At 44.4% G+C, this 19,449-nt stretch overlaps 1 protein-coding gene across 1 annotated transcript in view; it reads left to right on the top strand.

The window, feature by feature from the left end:
• The window catches only part of DNAH17 (dynein axonemal heavy chain 17), a 109,053-nt gene that overhangs the window by 18,652 nt on the left and 70,952 nt on the right, over window positions 1-19,449 (top strand). Inside the window, exons 18-29 of the mRNA XM_043496557.1 lie at window positions 983-1,165; window positions 3,480-3,734; window positions 7,194-7,363; window positions 7,956-8,178; window positions 11,152-11,268; window positions 12,273-12,359; window positions 12,901-13,053; window positions 14,331-14,579; window positions 17,466-17,588; window positions 17,867-18,214; window positions 18,309-18,400; window positions 18,964-19,090. Coding sequence (XP_043352492.1) covers window positions 983-1,165; window positions 3,480-3,734; window positions 7,194-7,363; window positions 7,956-8,178; window positions 11,152-11,268; window positions 12,273-12,359; window positions 12,901-13,053; window positions 14,331-14,579; window positions 17,466-17,588; window positions 17,867-18,214; window positions 18,309-18,400; window positions 18,964-19,090 — 2,127 coding nt within the window. The remainder of the gene's footprint in view (window positions 1-982; window positions 1,166-3,479; window positions 3,735-7,193; window positions 7,364-7,955; window positions 8,179-11,151; window positions 11,269-12,272; window positions 12,360-12,900; window positions 13,054-14,330; window positions 14,580-17,465; window positions 17,589-17,866; window positions 18,215-18,308; window positions 18,401-18,963; window positions 19,091-19,449) is intronic.

The following is a 19,449-nucleotide window of genomic DNA, read 5'->3' as shown; positions in this document are numbered from 1 at the left end:
GGGAGAGCTTGGGAGCAGAGGTGGGAGTTCAGATTAGCCCAGGTATGGAGTTGGGAGGGGGGGTCCAGGAGCAAATGGTGTTGCTCTGGCAGAGGGCGATGAGACTGCAGAGAGAGGACAGGATGAGGGTGGTGAATGGTTACTTGTGACCACACACATGCGCCCACTGACAAAGAGCAGATGGTCAAGGACCAAGCCCGAGAAGAGACGCCTTTAGAGAGTGAGAGGGAGGAGAAGTGCCCAGCTGAGACAGTGAAAGAGTCCCTAGTTCCACCTGCAGCCCTGCGCTGTCTCCTCCATTCTGAGTTTCTCCTCTGCTCTGCAGTCTTGAATCAGCCTCTCCTCCCCTGTGCTGCCCTGTTGTGTCTCGTCCCAGATGCCTCATCGTGTAACCCCACTGCTTAATGTGGCCAAACTGAGCTCCTGTTTCCTTCTAAACACTTTCTACTCTTTCCTCTTTCCCCATTGAGCTCTCACCATGTCCCCCCCCCCCCGTCTCTAGGCCATAACATCAGTGTGTCTCCTCTACACCCACACATCCAGGGTGCCACTGAATTGCTCGGATAATGTGGTAACGAGCATAGTCCAAGAACCTGTATAGAATGGAATAGAAAAGAAATCTGGCCCTGATAATTAAAATGCTCTGTGCCCTTAATTTCTGCCTCAAGATCAACTGCAGTAGCCCCCCTTGTAGAGAGAATAATGATAAGGAGCAGTCAGAAATGTAGGGCAGCACAGCGTCACGGACCTCTGGGGAAGAGAGAGGTGCTAAAGGGGGAGTAGAGAGGCCATGCATGAACGTGGAGAAGCCGCGACTAGCAGAGTCAGTGGAGTGCTGGGGCAGCAGCCAGCTAAAGGGAGTCAGACGGAGGGTTAGCAAGGAGGCAGTTAATGTAGTGGGCTAAATAGTACATTCAAGATGGGGCTGATGGCAGGTGTTCGGAAGGCAGACAGTAATGCGCTTTGCACTAATGTATCTCAGGCCAATGCAGCTCCTTTGTTTGAAGTGCACATGGAACTATATAATGATGAATTAAGATACCGTCCATCGCTGGAAGTGGGAGAAGATAATGGTTTTCTGGAAGTGGTGGAAAATCTAATGAACGATATCTATAACACAGCTAAACTTATAACCAGGCTGGCTAAGGGGAAGCTCAGCTACAAGGTTAGTCCTTCTGTGACCTGGAGTCTTTCCTTAGCAATGTTTGTCTGTCATGCACAGAGCTTCTTGCAACGCACTAGCATTTCCTGAGAGCTGAATGACTGACTGACTTGTTTGGTGATTTTTTTCAACGCACGTGTCACTGCCTCTTGGGGCATATGCACATAAGCTTTTAGATTACAAGAAAATGAATCTTTGTAATGGTACATAGGGAGAAAGCTGGTTTCTAGGGTTTCAAAGCTCAAAACATGGGGGACTTTCAGTATCTATATCCATATCTGGAATTGCAGCCCAAAGTAACTAGGGAGCTAATGCAGTATTTGGAGCAAAGGTGTAGCATGCTCCTTATGGCCAGCCCTGCTAAGTAAATAGGCCCCTGCATTTTGCACTGTTTATAGCTTCAGATTTCAGAGTAGCAGCCGTGTTAGTCTGTATTCACAAAAAGAAAAGGAGTACTTGTGGCACCTTAGAGACTAACAAATTTATTTGAGCATTAATGGCTTGGTTTAGCTTAGCTTGGCTTAGCTTAGCTTCAGAGTGGTTTTCCAGGCTAGCCCTATATAGAGCACAGTGTGATTCTAAAGGCTTGCATAACTGTGATGATGTAAATATCAGAGAGACCGTCACAAGTATCACACCCCATGCAGATGGAAAAAGATGCATGTCTGACTGTGAAGCCATGTGCAATTCCAGGTGCAACCTGGGTGTGACGTTGCACTCCATATGCTTTATGAAAATATGCTTGGAATGTGAATATAATGCAACTCGAATATGCTTTATGCAAAAGGTCTCTTGTAAGGTATCATTACAAAGCTTATAATCTACTGAGTGTCTTCATCCTATTTGTATGCATGTATCATTATTGTATCTAAAACTAGAAATATGAAGTTAACTCTGAGGTCCTATTATAATTATGCAAAGTGTGGGCCATTAATGGTGGTTTAGAATCTTGATGGCTCCCATTGACTAGGACAATTGGTTGTAGATGGTTTATTTATCTGCAAGCCTTCTTGTGGACCAGCCTGTGGATAATGAAGAATGAGGTCTTACAGTGACATGTGGCCATGTCACCTGGTGCTTTTCCATTTAGAAGGAGGGGTGGGGACCCAGAGAGACAAAAGATTCCCGCCTTGTGCCAAAGCTATAACAGGGGGTGGAGCAGAACAAAGGGGGCTGCAGTCATGAGAAAACCCCTAGTTACCACCTGAGCTGGAACTAACAAGGACTGTACCAGAGAAAGGATTGGGCCCAGACTAGGAAGGACTCTAGTCTGTGAAAGAAGCTTATTAGAACATCTCCGAGGGTGAGATTTACCTGTATTCAGTTTCTTAATGTATTAGGCTTAGACTTGCATGTTTTGTTTTATTTTGCTTGGTAACTTACTTTGTTCTGTCTGTTATTACTTGGAACCACTTAAATCCTACCTTTTTGTATTTAATAAAATCACTTTTGTTTATTAGTGAACCCAGAGTAACTGGTTAATACCTGGGGGAGCAAACAGCTGTGCATATCTCTCTATCGGTGTTATAGAGGGCAGAAAATTTGAGTTTACCCTGTATAAGCTTTATACAGAGTAAAATGGATTTATTTGGGGTTTAGGCTCCCAGAAAGACTGAATACTGGGTGCTGGGAAAGTCCCTGTAAACTGAGAAGCCCCTGGGCTAAATTAATCTTGGTTTCTGTGAACTGCAGGGGGGCATGGCCCAACCTCTTGGTCTGTGCTGGAGCTGACTGGTGAGTCTAGCTCAGCAAGATGGGAGTGGAGGGAAGCTTGTCTGGCAGGGGGGTGTTCTCAGGGGTATCCCAGCACATCTAGTGACAGTGTTGAGAGAGTTTTTGTGACTCCACTCATCACATTAGGATCCGGAGCTGTCAGTTGGACAAAGGGAGTATCAGGGATGCTGAGGACAGTAGCATGTAGATGTTGACTCCATGCTGACCTTGGTAGAGAGAAACAGTCAGTCTCTCTCTCTCTCTCTCTCTTTCTGAATAAACCAAAATGATGGAAATTAAGCATTTTAGGTTTTTGCATTTATGGATTAAAACACCAATATGTCAAGAAATGCTTAAGTGAAAGTTCTCATAGTAACATTAGATTTTTCTCATACTGCAAGTGTGCACCATTTTTGGTGATATGTACACTGTAACTGTATATTAACAGTATGTATGTGCAATGCAGGTGAGATAATGTTACTGAGAAACCTTAGCTTTTACATGTGTTGCTTTGAGCATTCCTGTGTAACCTTAATGTGGTATTTAGTGTTGTGTGTTGCATTCATTTACTTCCTGACCCTAATGAGAAGTGGGTGTCTTTCAGAGTGACCTGGAAGATATGTCAGATCTAATTGAAATAAGAGAAGAGGTGGTTTCTCTAGTTGTCAGTGCCATGAAACAGGCTGAGGAATATGAAGACTCCTTTGAGAAATATTCCTATTTATGGATGGATGATCACCATGAGTTTATGCAGCGCTTCCTCATGTTTGGTCACGTGTTCACCCCAGAGGAGCTGGAGTCTCATGCAGAGGACTACTTACCACACATCCCACCCACCTTAGAGCAGTTCCAGCAACAGGTGAGAGAACTCCCAGAGCAAAGGGGCTGTGGCTAGCTGCATGGCAGGTCGATGATACAAGTCTGGTACTATGAGGAAAACAGCAGCGATGCTGGTACAGGGCCAGCCAGCCAGTCCCCTTATAGACCATCCTTCCCATGGCACCCAAACTCTTTCCATCCTTCTGCAGGGGAGCAGAGGGACCCAACCCCACCCCCGCCATTGAGGGAATCTCTCTGTACCAGTGGTCCCCAAACTTTTCAGGGTCACGCCCCCCCTGGAGCCAGGAATGGGGCTGGAGCTCCTGTGGGGCGGGGATGCAGACAGGAGTAATGAGGCTGGGGCTGCAGCTGTGGGTGGTCTGGGGCCAGGAGAAGAGCATAGGACCAGGCGCGGAGCCATGGTCAGGGGAGGGGTCGGGCATGGGGCCAGGAGCTAGGGGCACAGCTGTGGGCTGGGGTAGGTCCGGAGCAGAGCAGGGCTTGGATGGCGCTCTCTCCCCATCCCCACTGGGGGCTGGCCTGGACCTCACTGCACCCCCCTGAATAGTTTGGGGACCTCTGCTCTATACCCATATCACAGGAGCCCAGGGCACATGTTTCTTTTCCATCTTGCCATTGTATGGAGAACAGCCATGCATCCACCAACCCTAATGTACTGAGATACCAAGGTGATAGACCTCTAGGGCTTGATTTACCCCCACCTCCGCCCCCGCCCCTAGTCTCATTTATGCCTGTCCACAGTGGGTGTAACAAGGTCACCAAGTCAGAATAGAGAATTTGTATCCACTTTGCATAGGTGTAAATGGTAAGGCAAGGTGCAAGACTGTGGAGAATCAGGCCCCTGAAAGAGAGAGGGAGAGAGTGAGCAACTGGTGCAAATCCATGTAGTTCCATTAAAGTAACATAGGTTTCAGAGTAGCAGCCGTGTTAGTCTGTATTCGCAAAAAGAAAAGGAGTACCGGTGGCACCTTAGAGACTAACAAATTTATTAGAGCATAAGCTTTCGTGAGCTACAGCTCACTTCATCGGATGCATTTGGTGGAAAAAACAGAGGAGAGATTTATATACACACACACAGAGAACATGAAACAATGGGTTTATCATACACACTGTAAGGAGAGTGATCACTTAAGATAAGCCATCACCAGCAGCAGGGGGGGGAAAGGAGGAAAACCTTTCATGGTGACAAGCAAGGTAGGCTAATTCCAGCAGTTAACAAGAATATCAGAGGAACAGTGGGAGGTGGGGTGGGAGGGAGAAATACCATGGGGAAATAGTTTTACTTTGTGTAATGACTCATCCATTCCCAGTCTCTATTCAAGCCTAAGTTAATTGTATCCAGTTTGCAAATTAATTCCAATTCAGCAGTCTCTCGTTGGAGTCTGTTTTTGAAGCTTTTTTGTTGAAGTATAGCCACTCTAAGATCTGTGATCGAGTGACCAGAGAGATTGAAGTGTTCTCCAACTGGTTTTTGAATGTTATAATTCTTGACGTCTGATTTATGTCCATTCATTCTTTTACGTAGAGACTGTCCAGTTTGGCCAATGTACATGGCAGAGGGGCATTGCTGGCACATGATGGCATATATCACATTGGTAGATGCGCAGATGAACGAGCCTCTGATAGTGTGGCTGATGTGATTAGGCCCTATGATGGTATCCCCTGAATAGATATGTGGACAGAGTTGGCAACGGGCTTTGTTGCAAGGATAGGTTCCTGGGTTAGTGGTTCTGTTGTGTGGTGTGTGGTTGCTGGTGAGTATTTGCTTCAGATTGGGGGGCTGTCTGTAAGCAAGGACTGGTCTGTCTCCCAAGATCTGTGAGAGTGATGGCTCGTCCTTCAGGATAGGTTGTAGATCCTTGATGATGCGTTGGAGAGGTTTTAGTTGGGGGCTGAAGGTGATGGCTAGTGGCGTTCTGTTGTTTTCTTTGTTGGGCCTGTCCTGTAGTAGGTGACTTCTGGGTACTCTTCTGGCTCTGTCAATCTGTTTCTTCACTTCAGCAGGTGGGTATTGTAGTTGTAGGAATGCATGATAGAGATCTTGTAGGTGTTTGTCTCTGTCTGAGGGGTTGGAGCAAATGCGGTTATATCGTAGCGCTTGGCTGTAGACAATGGATCGAGTGGTATGATCTGGATGAAAGCTAGAGGCGTGTAGGTAGGAATAGCGGTCAGTAGGTTTCCGATATAGGGTGGTGGTTATGTGACCATCGCTTATTAGCACCGTAGTGTCCAGGAAGTGGATCTCTTGTGTGGACTGGTCCAGGCTGAGGTTGATGGTGGGATGGAAATTGTTGAAATCGTGGTGGAATTCCTCAAGAGCTTCTTTTCCATGGGTCCAGATGATGAAGATGTCATCAATGTAGCGCAAATAGAGTAGGGGCATTAGGGGACGAGAGCTGAGGAAGCGTTGTTCTAAGTCAGCCATAAAAATGTTGGCATACTGTGGGGCCATGCGGGTACCCATCGCAGTGCCGCTGATTTGAAGGTATACATTGTCACCAAATGTGAAATAGTTATGGGTCAGGACAAAGTCACAAAGTTCAGCCACCAGGTTAGCCGTGACAGTATCGGGGATACTGTTCCTGACAGCTCGTAGTCCATCTTTGTGTGGAATGTTGGTGTAGAGGCTTCTACATCCATAGTGGCTAGGATGGTGTTTTTAGGAAGATCACCAATGGACTGTAGTTTCCTCAGGAAATCGGTGGTGTCTCGAAGATAGCTGGGAGTGCTGGTAACGAAGGGCCTGAGGAGGGAGTCTACATAGCCAGACAATCCTGCTGTCAGGGTGCCAATGCCTGAGATGATGGGGCGTCCAGGATTTCCAGGTTTATGGATCTTGGGTAGCAGATAGAATACCCCAGGTCGGGGCTCCAGGGGTGTGTCTGTGCGGATTTGTTCTTGTGCTTTTTCAGGGAGTTTCTTGAGCAAATGCTGTAGTTTCTTTTGGTAACTCTCAGTGGGATCAGAGGGCAATCTTCACTGACGTTAGTGGAGTGACGCCAACTTAGACCAGCTGGGGATCTGGCCCATTGACTCTAATGGATCAGTGCTGATTTACACCAGTTGGAAGATCTGGCCCAGGATGGGCTCAAATGTTGTTTTTTAAAAAAATGTAACCCTGTCCCTCAAGCGTGTTTCAAAGCCCAGCGCTGAGGGACTTGCTAGCTCAGCGATCCTGTGCTGCGTGCGAGAGCAGCCAGGAAGGCGCCTCTATGCAGGGGTCTGGTTTTGGTAGCAGCTGCCCTGACAGCATTTTGCTCCAGCCTCACTGAGAGCTGTTAACACAGCATTACTGTGTGTCTAGGTGCTCCCGGACACAGGGAAATCTGGGTCTCGAATAGTATGGAAATAGTTGCTCTCAAGGTTTTACGGTTAAAAATCTTGAATTACAAAAAATGATTTTGTAAAGCGCCCGGACAATAGCCCCACTGGCAGTTCTGAGATTGTTGCAAGCATGTTGTTTCTCCATGCGTTTCAGATTGACTCCTATGAGAAGCTCTATGAGGAAGTGTTCAAGTTTGAGAACACCAAGGTGTTCAATGGCTGGCTGCAGAGCGACTGCCGTCCATTCAAGCAAGCACTTTTAAATATTATCAAGCGCTGGAGCCTCATGTTTAAGCAGCATCTCATTGACCACATCACTATCAGGTAAAACAAGAGAGTGGTTCTCCAAAGCAAATCTTGCCTGACACACACGGGATGGGAACTAGAGTTTAAGATTAATGTTGGAGGCAAGGATTTTGTAGCTGTGCTAATGACTGTCCCATACATGGAGACCAAGACTAAGGTCAGTTCTGGACTAGGAAAATGGTATGTGTTTTAAACGTAGTGGCCAAGAAATTCAAATTAACATGATACCAAATAGCGCTTCGCACACAGCGTAGACCAGAGTAGGTCATGTTTAACAAGGTGCTAGCGGGTCATACTCAGACCTGAAGGCCAATGGAGTGGCATCCATTTACACACACTGAAGATCTGAGACTCCAGTTTTTGTTCTTCTTGGAGAATTGTCCCAGGTATCCCCACTCCTGGAGCACCTAGACTTGGAAAGGGTGTAGCCTGGCTGGATGCTGCTCACCTGGCCAGAGCACAATGAGCCAGGCTGTTGATCCATTTGGGCAGTCAACTCAGGGAGTCACAGTGACTGTCGGAAGCAACCAGGCTTTGGATTTTTCTTGTTCCTCTTAACTGGTCAGAGAGGCCTGGCCTCAAAGATTCCCACTGGCTTCTTTTCTTTTAGTCTCCAGGAGCTAGCCGCTTTCATGAAAGAAACAAATGCAGGCTTGACTAAACCTTTGAAAGAAGGAGATTATAATGGGCTAGTGGAGGTGATGGGACACTTGATGAAAGTCAAAGATAGACAGGCAGCTACAGACCACATGTTTGAGCCCTTAAAGCAAACAATCGAACTGCTGAAGACTTATGGAGAAGAGATGCCGGAAGAAATTCATATGCAGCTGCATGTAGGTTATTTCATGCTGTTAGCTCAGTTTTGTAGTGTGTAGCTTTGCGGTATTTTTAATAATGAAATCTGATGAATTTGCTTCTTTGTAGTAGACTGAGATACAAACTCACCTTTAATCATTTTTATTGCACACTCCAGTGCAGAGGTTCTAACTCTTTATAGAAAATAACCAAAACTAATCACTGCATTACTAATGCCATCTGTTACTGTGCTGCAAAAATAAGTATCTGTTATAAAAGAGAGCAGGAAACTTTTTCTCTGAGATGGTCACTCTTTATTTGTTACCAGAAGGACCACAGGAATGGCCTTGCTGGATCTTCCAAGGGTCTGTCTAGACCTCTCTGACTGTGGCTGGTACCACATGCTTCAGAGGAAGGGGCAAAGAACCCCTCCGAGGACAGTTATGGAATCATCTCCCCATGGGGCAGTTCCTTCCTGACCCCCTCAGTCAGTGGCTGCCTTTTGCCCTGAATCAGCAGGGTTTCTAGCCCGCACAAATACAATTGTTTTGATCCCTTCTAATGTAACTGGGGTATTCTTAAAAAGAAAAGGAGGACTAGTGGCACCTTAGAGACTAACAAATTTATTTGAGCATAAGCTTTCGTGAGCTACAGCTCACTTCATCGGATGCTACTCTGGGGTGTTCTTGTTATCCATACAAATACCTAACTCTGTTCTGAATCCTGCTGAGCTCTTGCCCACGAGTTCCCAGGTTAATTGTGCTTTGTGTAGAAAAACATTTCTTGTGTCTGTTTTTAAAATTTACTGCCTTCCATTTTCATTTTCTCTCTCCCCTGGTTCTTGAGAGACAGTAAAAATCACTCTTTTGTAAGCCTCCATCACATCCTTTCCAAACTAGGCAATCCCAACCTTTCCATCTATTATAAGACAGTCTTTTCAGGCCTTTCACCATGTTCATCACCCATCTCTGAATTCCCCCGCCCACATCTGCTGTGTATTTGTGAGGTAGGGTGAACAGAACAGTATCCAGAGGAGGTGTCCCACTGGCTTATAAATAGCATTGGGTTGTTCTCAGTACCTGGGGGAGGCGTCCCCATTGGTCTATACAAGGGCATTACAGTATTCAGGGAGGGATCCCATTGGGTTAGACAAGGGCATTCAAGGAGTATGTCTTCTCTTCTCTTCCATTCTATTTGACTTTTGACACGTTGTTTTTTGTTTTCAGCATTGCTGCTCACTGAGAAGAGATGCTCATTGAGCTGCCCGCAGTTAAGCCCAAATTGGTTTCTTGAATGGTTTTAGTTAATTTAGAACCTACTGTCAAGCTGCCTGCAGTGACCCAGGAGTGTAAATACCAACCTCAGGGCAGATTGTTGAGAACCAGGGCACAAATCCCCAAATTGGTGGTGAGTTCAATACTTAGATTTCACCAACCAATTACCAAATGTAAAATCCTCAGGCACTAGGAGACTGACAGTCTCCTGGGATACTCCAATCTGTCTCGCCACCAAGGTGAGCTTGCCTTTGTGATAGATAGTCCCTTGTACCAAGAATCATTGCAGTAGTCAGGTTACTCCCAGAACCAAAGCACCAATCACTTTCTCAGGTCAACTACACCTTGGGTCTCATAGCACAGACAATGTTTGTAGCCAATCCTGTAATAAACTATATACAGATTTTATTCAACAGGAAAAGGAAATAAAAGAGTTATTTACAAAGTTAAAACAGTAAACATAGGTACAGAAATGAATTACAATCTTAAGTTTCAAAAATAATAGAAACTTCTATAATAAGCAAGCTCTAAGCACTGGGGATCCCTTGTGTATGCCTAGAAACTCCAAGCAGCAGAGAGAGAGAGAGAGAGAGAGAGAGTTTCTTCTGGTTAGGGGTTTTTATTCCCCTCCCCCATGTGCTCTGAGCTGCAAACTCAGCTGATGGGAGGAATCCACTTGCATGACTCCTCTTCATGTGAGGTGGGGGAGCAGAGAACAAAATCTCTTGTCCTCTTTAATATTCCATAATAGTTTGGCTGCTATTGAGCAGGACATAACACCTTTGGTTCCAGATCAACACATCGCACTAATTAATGTCACTCTCCTGTGTGGTGGTTTACATAGTTATAGAGTCTTACAATACCAATGCTCAAATATTCCCTTACAATATGGGATACTACGGCTGCTACTCTGAAACCTGATGTTATAAGTGAGGCTATGTCTACACTACCATAGGAGCGACACTCTGGCGATCAATGCAGAGGGAGTCAGTTTAGCGGGTCTAGTGAAGACCCACTAAATCGACAGCAGAGGGCTCTATGGTTGACCCCGGTACACCACTGGGAACAAGAAGAGTAAGTTAAGTTGACAGAGAGTGTCTCCCATTGACCCAGCGTGATGTAGACATCGCAGTAAGTTGACCTAAGCTATGTCCACTCCGGTTACATTATTCACGTTGCTGAAGTTGCGTAACTTAGGTCGACTTACCGCAGTAGTGTAGACATAGACATAATGCATGCAGCAGTTCACAAGCATTCAATAAAAACTAAACACACACTCATAATTCTAATCCCTATTTTAACAATGCTAAAACACAGATGAGCCAGACTAATTCCATCTCTGTATTTGTCACTGTTCCATTGAGCCCTGGGAACCTTGGCATGAGCTGGCACCTGGTTTGCCAGTGTCATACCACCATGGTGTATGCGGAGTTTGAATAATTCCTTTCTACATATTTGTCAACAGGGAGTTTACTTTGCGCTTGTGCTGCCCGTTCACCTAGCTTTGCCCAGTCCCTTTGAAGTTCCTCCCAGGTTTGTGTGTGTTAGTCTCGAATAACCTAAATCATTTTGAGTTATCTGCAAATGTTGCCCTGCCCGTTCACTGCCCACATATTCTCCTTCATAAGGAACTTCGGGATGTATTTGAGTTCATTTTTGCCAGACGAAGCATAAGCAGCTGTTACCTCTCTTGGGTGAAATGGGTTTTGATGTTGATTCTACTTTTGCTTGCTGTAGGATCTGCCAGAGCAATGGAACAACACCAAGAAGTTATCTTTCCAGGTGAAACAGAATGTGGCTCCTCTGCAGGCCACTGAGGTTGCAATCCTTCGCAGGAAGTGTCAGCAGTTTGAGGTACTGTTATTGTGGGATGCTGGATGTTTCTCTGTAATGTGCTGAGCTGGATTGGCCTCAGCTTCTTGTCTAGACTAGGATGTATGTGAACCTACATTAACGTTTTGCATACATTTTGGATTCAGGTACCTGTCCCTGAGAGTACGCACTAAGCAAAGCTTAAAAGCTACAACCTCAACACCAGGCAATAATGGAAACAACCAATAAGCAATCAGGCAATGAACTGCCCATATCTGAACCACCAGACTAGTCCTGGTCACCCCAAATCAACCAACAGAGTAACACCCCTCACCATGTGCCAGGAGTGAATCCAGGCTCTGTCAGAATGAGTGGGGAAGTGTTCCCCGGTCAAGGCCCCTCATGGAAAGCCCCATGCTACTAGCCCTGACCCTGCTGAATGCAAGAGGGCTGCAGTGCAGCATCCCCACTCTGATCACAACTGTGTAGGGAAGGAGAGGGGCTTTGAAGGCAATAAGGTCCCCAGCCATGCAGGGCTTTATAGGCTAATACCTTCCAGTCCAACAGGGAGCTAATGGGTACCAGGGCAGAGCCCAGAGCAGCAGTGTTACTGGCTCTTTGTCTGCAACTCTGCCCAACAAGCGAGCAGCCATGTCCTGCACTAACTGGTTTCCCAGAGGTTTTAAAGTATTGCTCCATGAAGAGCATGTTGGACTCATCTGTCCTGGAAATGACAGCATGGCTTGGATGCCTGTAGCCAAAAGAAAAAGCACACATGTGGAAACCAGCATATATGGGAAACCAGTGCTCTTGGTCACACCAGCTGCCTGGTCGTTCTAGCATTGTGAGTCTGCTAGTAAACAGTGGATGCACTTCATTGTCCAGGACAGAAGCTGCAACCCAGCTCAAAACAAGCAGAACTGGCTGACTCTGAAGTGGGCCTTGCCTTGGCCAGATAGCCCTCCTTCACACCTTGGCCTCTAACAGTGCTGAATGTGCCTACCTCCTGCCTGCGTGTGACAGTCTCTGTCTCTGCTTCCTTGCAGATTAAACAATATGAGTTTAGGGAGAAATTCCGAGAAGACGCTCCCTTTTCTTTTACTGACCCAGATCCATATCGGTCCTTAAACACGGTAATTGGCAGAGATGGGAGGGTGTTTAGAGGCAGATCCTCTCTCCACCTGCCTTGCATGGGCTGTGGCTGCTGCAGAACTGACACAATTCTCTTGCACAGATGGCCAGCGGGGTTCCAGGAGCCTGCGCTGCTCCTCTGCTCTGATTAGGGTTTGTGACAGAGGCCTGGGGAAGGGGGAGGGGCTTGGCTGTGCAGATCCCCCCGCAGTGCATCCCTGCAAAAGGGAGATGTTTCCTGAACAGTGGCTACTACACCAGAGGCTGGACCTGATGACTTCTCCAGGTCCCTTCCAGCCCTACATTTCTGTGAGTCTGGACTACGTCTGTGCAGCTACTGCTCAGCTGCCTGGAGGATGAGGATTCCTCTCGTTTAGACTCCCCACCCTACAGGCTTGGGCCATGCACAGAGAGAGCACTTGGTCCTTTGTGTATGTTGTGGCCAGTGAGTTATTCTATAAAAGTGGAGATGTTCCATTTCTCTTAATGTGCAGTGAGGCCACACTAGCTGCTGGCTCAGACCTTTTCTTTTCATGGTTCTAGCAACAAAAGAGTATCACTGCTATGGAAAGTGACATGGAAGCTCTGTCCAAATCAGCTGGGTTGTTTGAGGTGTCAGTCCCAGATTATAAACAACTCAAAGCATGCCATAAAGAAGTACGTTTACTCAAAGAACTCTGGGATATGATTGTCTTGGTAAGTATTTGCCTTTGGAATGTAGCATAAGGGAAGGGTATCTGAAGAATGGAGTGCTGAGACATTGCTACTTGCCAGGCTAATCAGGATCGCTTCACTGTTCCCCTTATCCTTCCCCCTGCAGGGCAGAGACTATCTTTATATTTGTGTTTGCAGTGCCTGGCATGCTGGGGCTCTGACCCCAGTCGGGGATGCTATGCACTACCCTCAGAGAAACAATAAATATTAATGATAATGGCACTTGCCTGATGATCTCAGCTGCTCAGGGGAGATTGCTCACTGTTTAGGACAAGAGAATGTATTTGCAGGAAGCTCAGAATAAGGAAAGAAACTCTCTGCTAGCTTTTTAAACTGAACACATGGACTTGTGACCTGCAAACAGAAAGCCTGTTAACAGGCTAGGGCTGGTGCTCAGAATACTGAAGTTGCTATTTTTTAAACTATTGTGTATGAAAAGCAAATGCTTTGTGCGCTAGTATGGTTAAAAAGCACAATCGCTATAGGTGGCAACATCCCCTTTCCAAGGCCCCGTGTGGGGAAAGATATTGGCAGTTTCATGGCTGGGCAGAATGACCAAAAAGGGAAAGTTTGCTGGAGGCTCTTGTTTGAGCACAAATTGCTCTCAGCCAGCAGAAGTTTTATTCTGGGAATACTGCTGTCATCTGAAATGGCACCAACCTGGCAGGAGTCTCCAGCAGGATAATACAAGCAGCAAATTCAAAATTTATGTAACCCTGTTGGCAGCAGGGATTAAACCTGGGACCTCTTGATCTTAATATATGATCTGAAAGACAGATGTCACTCAGCCAGCTCTGTAGCAGGCTCATCAATCTTTAGCTGGCCTAGCCATCGTGGGGAGTCATGGAGACAGAATTCCACACTGAGCAGGCATGGGTTACATACACAAAACCAAACTACAAACCAAAGCAGGAAGCTCCCATAGTTCCCCAGAGAACTGTGTTGTTGGAAGATGAAAATGAAGAAGCCTCTGTTAACCAGGTTCTCAGCAGTCTACTGGAGAGGTAATAGGCCATCTGCCAGTCATGTCACCACAGACTGTACCAGCTCAGTCCCTGCAACAAGGAGAAACATAGGGGAACATGAATGTGTGCTCTGCAGTACTGTGTTGGAGTGAAAGCAACATTAAAGTCTTTTGGAAACAGGAGTAAGAATTGTGAAAGTGGAACAATAATACACTTAGGATGAATAAGTGATAGAAAATATTGATCTGCATGTTTGTTAATAGTATGACATGTGGAACTGCTTTCCCAATTCAGGTTAGTGCAAGCATCGATGACTGGAAGACCACCAAATGGAAAGAGATTAATGTGGAGCAGATGGATATTGATTCTAAAAAATTTGCTAAAGATGTGAGAAGTTTGGATAAAGAAATGAGACCCTGGGATGCATTCACAGGATTGGATAACACAGTGAAAAACATGATAACCTCCCTGCGAGCTGTGAGTGACCTTCAGAATCCTGCTATTAGAGATCGTCATTGGCATGAGCTCATGCAAGCAACCAAGGTAATCTGAGCAGGTTTCAAAAATGTATTGACGAGTAAATGCCAGCATTCCCCAATCCCGGGAAGGGGTAACAGTTTCAAAAGTACCTAAATGACATAGGTGCCTAAGTCCCACTTTCAAAAGTAACTTTAGTCATGAAGTGCCTCCTTCTCTTTTGAAAATGCAACTTAAGCTCCTAGGTAACATTTTCAGAAGCATCTAAATGACTTCAGACCTTTAATATCATTCCTATCATACTGAAATGATCTGTCACATGCTTTACTATTGCTGGATGGCCATTACTTGCAAGTATCCAAACATATCAAACCTGGACACTCATCAAAATACAGAATAAACAAAAATGAAACTAAGCGTGATGATTGTATCTACTGAACTGTCAATCACTGTAGAGAATTTTGACTGTCAAAAGGCTTATTAAAAATCAAGATATATCCCATCTACATCTTCTCCCTATCCATTAGGCCAGTAACCCTGTCAAAGGAAGAAATTAGGTTTGTTCTTGACAAATCCATGTTGGCTATTACTTATAGCCCTATTATCCTCTATGTGCTTATAAACTGATTGTTTAATAAGTTGTTCCAGTAACCTTCTAGGTATTGAAGTTAGACTGACTGGTCTGTAGTTCCCCAGGTCCTCTTTGATCCCCTTTGTAAAAATAGGTGCTTTGTTTGCCCTTCTCCAGTCCTCTGGGACCTCACCCATCCTCCAGCAGTTCTCAAGAATAATCACTATCAGTTCCAAAATTTAGTTCCTGATGTACCCTAAGGTGAATTTCATCAGGCCCTGCCAATTTGAATACATCTAACTTATCTAAATATTCTTTAAGCTGTTCTTTCTCTATTTTGGCTTGCATTCCTTCTCCCTTATTAACATTTAATTGAGATACATATCTCATCACCATTAACATTTTTAGTGAAAACTGAAGCAAAATAAGCACTAAACACCTCAGTCTTCTGATGTCATTCATTATTAGCTCTCCTTCCTAACTAACAAAGTGGTGGACCTACACTTTCCTTCAACTTTCGCAAGCTCCTAACGTATTTATAGAGCCTCTTCTTCTTGCCTTTTATGGCCCTTGCTAGGTGTAACTCATTTTGTTCCGTACCCTTTCTGATGTTGTCCCTACATGCTTGTGCTATTCCTTTGTACTCCTCCTTAGCAATTTGAGGCCTCAGTTGGAGTACTGTGTCATCTAGCTGGGTGGGCTTGTTGCTTGGGCTGCAGCTCAAGCGCTCAAAGTCCACACGGCTATTTTTAGGGCAGTAGCTTGAGCCTGCTGTGACATGTTCGGTCACAGAGACGCCAATGGGACTGTCACCTGATGTGCTGAAATTACCTCTGAGCCTGAACCCTGTCTTGTTGAGCTAGACACACTAGCCTGCTGCAACGCAGACCCAGGTCTGAACCACACCCCAAAAGCTGCAGACTTTAACTGAAAACCACTCAGCAGGTCACCTATCTCTAGCACCCAGACACCCAGCTCCCAATGGGATCCAAACCCCAAATAAATCCATTTTACTCTGTATAAAGCTTATACAGAGTAAACTCATAAAGTGTCTACCCTCTGTAATACTGATGGAGAGAGATACACAGCTGTTTGCTCTCCCAGGTATTAATCACTTACTCTGGGTTTATAATAAACAAAAGTGATTTTATTAAGAATAAAAAGTAGGATTTAAGTGGTTTCAAGTAATAACAGGCAGAACAAAGCAAGTTACCAAGTAAAATAAAACAAAACATGCAGGTCTAAGCCTAATGCATTAAGAAACTGAATACAGGTAAATCTCACCCTCAGAGATGTTCCAATAAGCTTCTTTCACAGACTAGAGTCCTTCCTAGTCTGGGCCCAATCCTTTCCCTAGTACAGTCCTTGTTAGTTCCAGCTCAGGTGGTAACTAGGGGATTTCTCATGACTGGCTGCCTCTTTGTCCTGTTCCATCCCCTTTTATAGTTTTGGCATGAAGTGGGAATCCTTTGTCTCTCTGGGTCCCCACCGCTCCTTCTAAATGGAAAAGCACCAGGTTTAAGATGGATTCCAGTATCAGGTGACATGGTCACATGTCACTGTAAGACTTGCACAGGAAGGCTTGCAGGTAAATAAACCCATTCACAACCAAGTGTCCTAGTCAATGGGAGCCATCAAGATTCCAAGCCACCATTAATGGCCCACACTTTGCATAGTTACAATAGGACTCAGAGTAATACTTGATATTTCTAGTTTTAGATACAAGAATGATACGTTCATACAAATAGGATGAAGACACTCAGTAGATTATAAGCTTTGTAATGATACCTTACAAGAGACCTTTTGCATAAAGCATGCACCAGTTACATTATATTCACACTCATTAGAATATTTCCATAAAACATATGGAGTGCAGCATCACACCTGCTAGGGTGAGTCTGTCTAGCCAGGCTGCAAGGCTGGCTCCAGCTGCAGTGTAGGTGTAATCTAAGTGTTCCCCAGCATTAGGTAAGACTTTTTAGAGTGAATTCTTTAAGCCAGAATGGGCTGCAAGCTGAAAAACTCCACTGTGTCCCTCTGAGAAGACACTGAAGGGAAACTTCTCAAGCAGCACATGTGCTGGTAAATTGTCTTTTGAGTAATCGTGTATATGATCTGCTTTCTTGCATATAAAAATCATAGACTTCAAATTATCCAAATGGTGTGTGGGTGGGGGGGGTGTGTGTGTGAGAGAGAGAGGTTAATCTTAACAAGCTAATGAACTGCAGAAATAATATTTACCAGGTAACTGTCCACAAGTATTTGTTTGAAATCGTAGAGAAAAAGACAGTCCTTAAGTATTATCTGAGGCAGCTAGTGTGGGAGAAAATAAGAGATGTCACCCATGAAGAGTATTGTTGGCTCTGTCCATTCTGCACCAGGTGAACTTTATAATGTCAGACGAGACAACCCTCGCCAACTTGCTGCAGCTGAATCTACACAAGTTTGAGGATGAAGTTCGCAGTATTGTAGACAAGGCTGTGAAAGAGTCAGGAATGGAGAAGGTAACGTCTGTGCCTTCAGTTCAATTTCTACCACATCATTCCTAAAAATAGCCTTTCACTGATGTAGCACAGTCAGAAGCTTTTTTGGTTTTTCACTCTTATGAAAAGGCTGATGGTTAATGCATAGATTCTCACCCTTCCATGAAGTGCTTCCATGCTGAGAGACTCATTTTAAGTTCTAGGACTTTTCTTTCCTGAAATGTCTATTTTCTGTATGATTTTTTACATTTTGAAAGCTTTAGTGTTCAGAGTATTTTTGGATATCTTTTTATTCAAAGGTATTGAAAGCCCTGGATAGTACGTGGTTAACCATGCAGTTTGAACATGAACCCCATGCTAGAACTGGTACCATGCTGCTCAGATCTGATGAATTACTCATAGAGACCTTGGAGGATAACCAAGTGCAACTTCAGAACCTGATGATTTCCAAGTACCTAGCTCACTTTCTTCAGGAGGTGTCAGGCTGGCAACAGAAACTATCTACTGCTGACTCTGTTATTAGCATCTGGTTTGAAGTTCAAAGAACTTGGAGTCATCTGGAGAGCATCTTCATTGGTTCTGAAGATATCCGGAATCAGTTGCCAGAAGATTCTAAACGTTTTGATTCTATCGATAGAAATTTTAAAGTGAGCAAGTCTGTCACCCCCGCCCCCACAACAATTCTATCCTGAAGGACAAATTTAAATTTAATGTCTCACAGATAATCTTTTCTTCGTGCAGGAATTAATGGCTGAAGCAGTAAAAACCCCTAATGTAATCGAAGCAACAAATAAACCAGGCCTTTATGAAACATTAGAGGCCTTACAGAAAAGGTTAGGATGATGCTATATTTTGGGGAAAACATCTGGCCAATTTTAAAAACATCCAGATAAATTCTAGCTGCTGGGAGTGAATACTTTTCTGGATTGGTAATGGGGACTAATAGCCTCACTCCCCTAGATCACTAGACCAAATTTAGCCCAGATCAGTAGTGACTCTAAGTTTTAATCTAATGGCCATTCAATAGTCTGTTAAATCAGAGACTAGACTCAGTCCAGTTCCTGTGTTGGACATGTGTCCAATTCAAAAAGCAACCATCACAAATGGCCAAATTGTTGGGATCTCAGTAAAGAGACTAATGATGAAATGGGCATTAAGACTGAATTATACTAGCTATATTTTCAAAGTGCTGAGCCTATTGCTGCCCTCTGAGCTCTAGGCTCTGTAGAGAAGGTTTGAAGCATATTGGTGAAGTCAGATGGGGAAATTGCCCCTGTCTGTTCTAAGGCTAAATGAAGACTTTCATTTCCACTGCAGCCAATGTAGCATGATCACATCACAACCTTTACATTGCGAAGAATAAAAATACTGCACCTTCTCCCTTTATTTGTGTTAGTTTGGCACTTTGTGAAAAGGCTTTGGCTGAATATCTAGAGACAAAAAGGCTGGCTTTTCCCAGGTTCTACTTTGTTTCATCTGCAGACCTGCTGGATATTTTATCAAATGGAAATGACCCTGTTGAGGTAGGATTTAAATTTAATGGATAGTCCTTTGCTTCTTACATGAAATCTTTAGAAAAGAATTATAATGTCTTTAATCCAAAAGGATTAAAAACACTGAACCAAATTTATAACTAGGCTTGGAAGGATTAGATTTTTTTATTGATAAATGTTGGTAAACATCAATTTCACTGCACGGACACAACCAACTAAAAAATATTTCCATCAATAAAACTGAAATTTACGGAGAGGCAAATTAAGAAAAATTCTGCTTGAGAACTTATTAGAGATTGATTTAAGGATATTGACTTTGTATATTTTGATACATGATGTCAACAGTTTGTGTTTTAATGGTTGTAAAGCTTTAACTTTTTGAATCTGTG

This window comes from Dermochelys coriacea, chromosome 14, assembly GCF_009764565.3.
Source record: "Dermochelys coriacea isolate rDerCor1 chromosome 14, rDerCor1.pri.v4, whole genome shotgun sequence".
NCBI classification, from domain to species: Eukaryota; Metazoa; Chordata; order Testudines; family Dermochelyidae; genus Dermochelys; species Dermochelys coriacea.
Note: the sequence above shows the minus strand (reverse complement) of the source record. Positions and strands in the feature narration are given on the sequence as shown.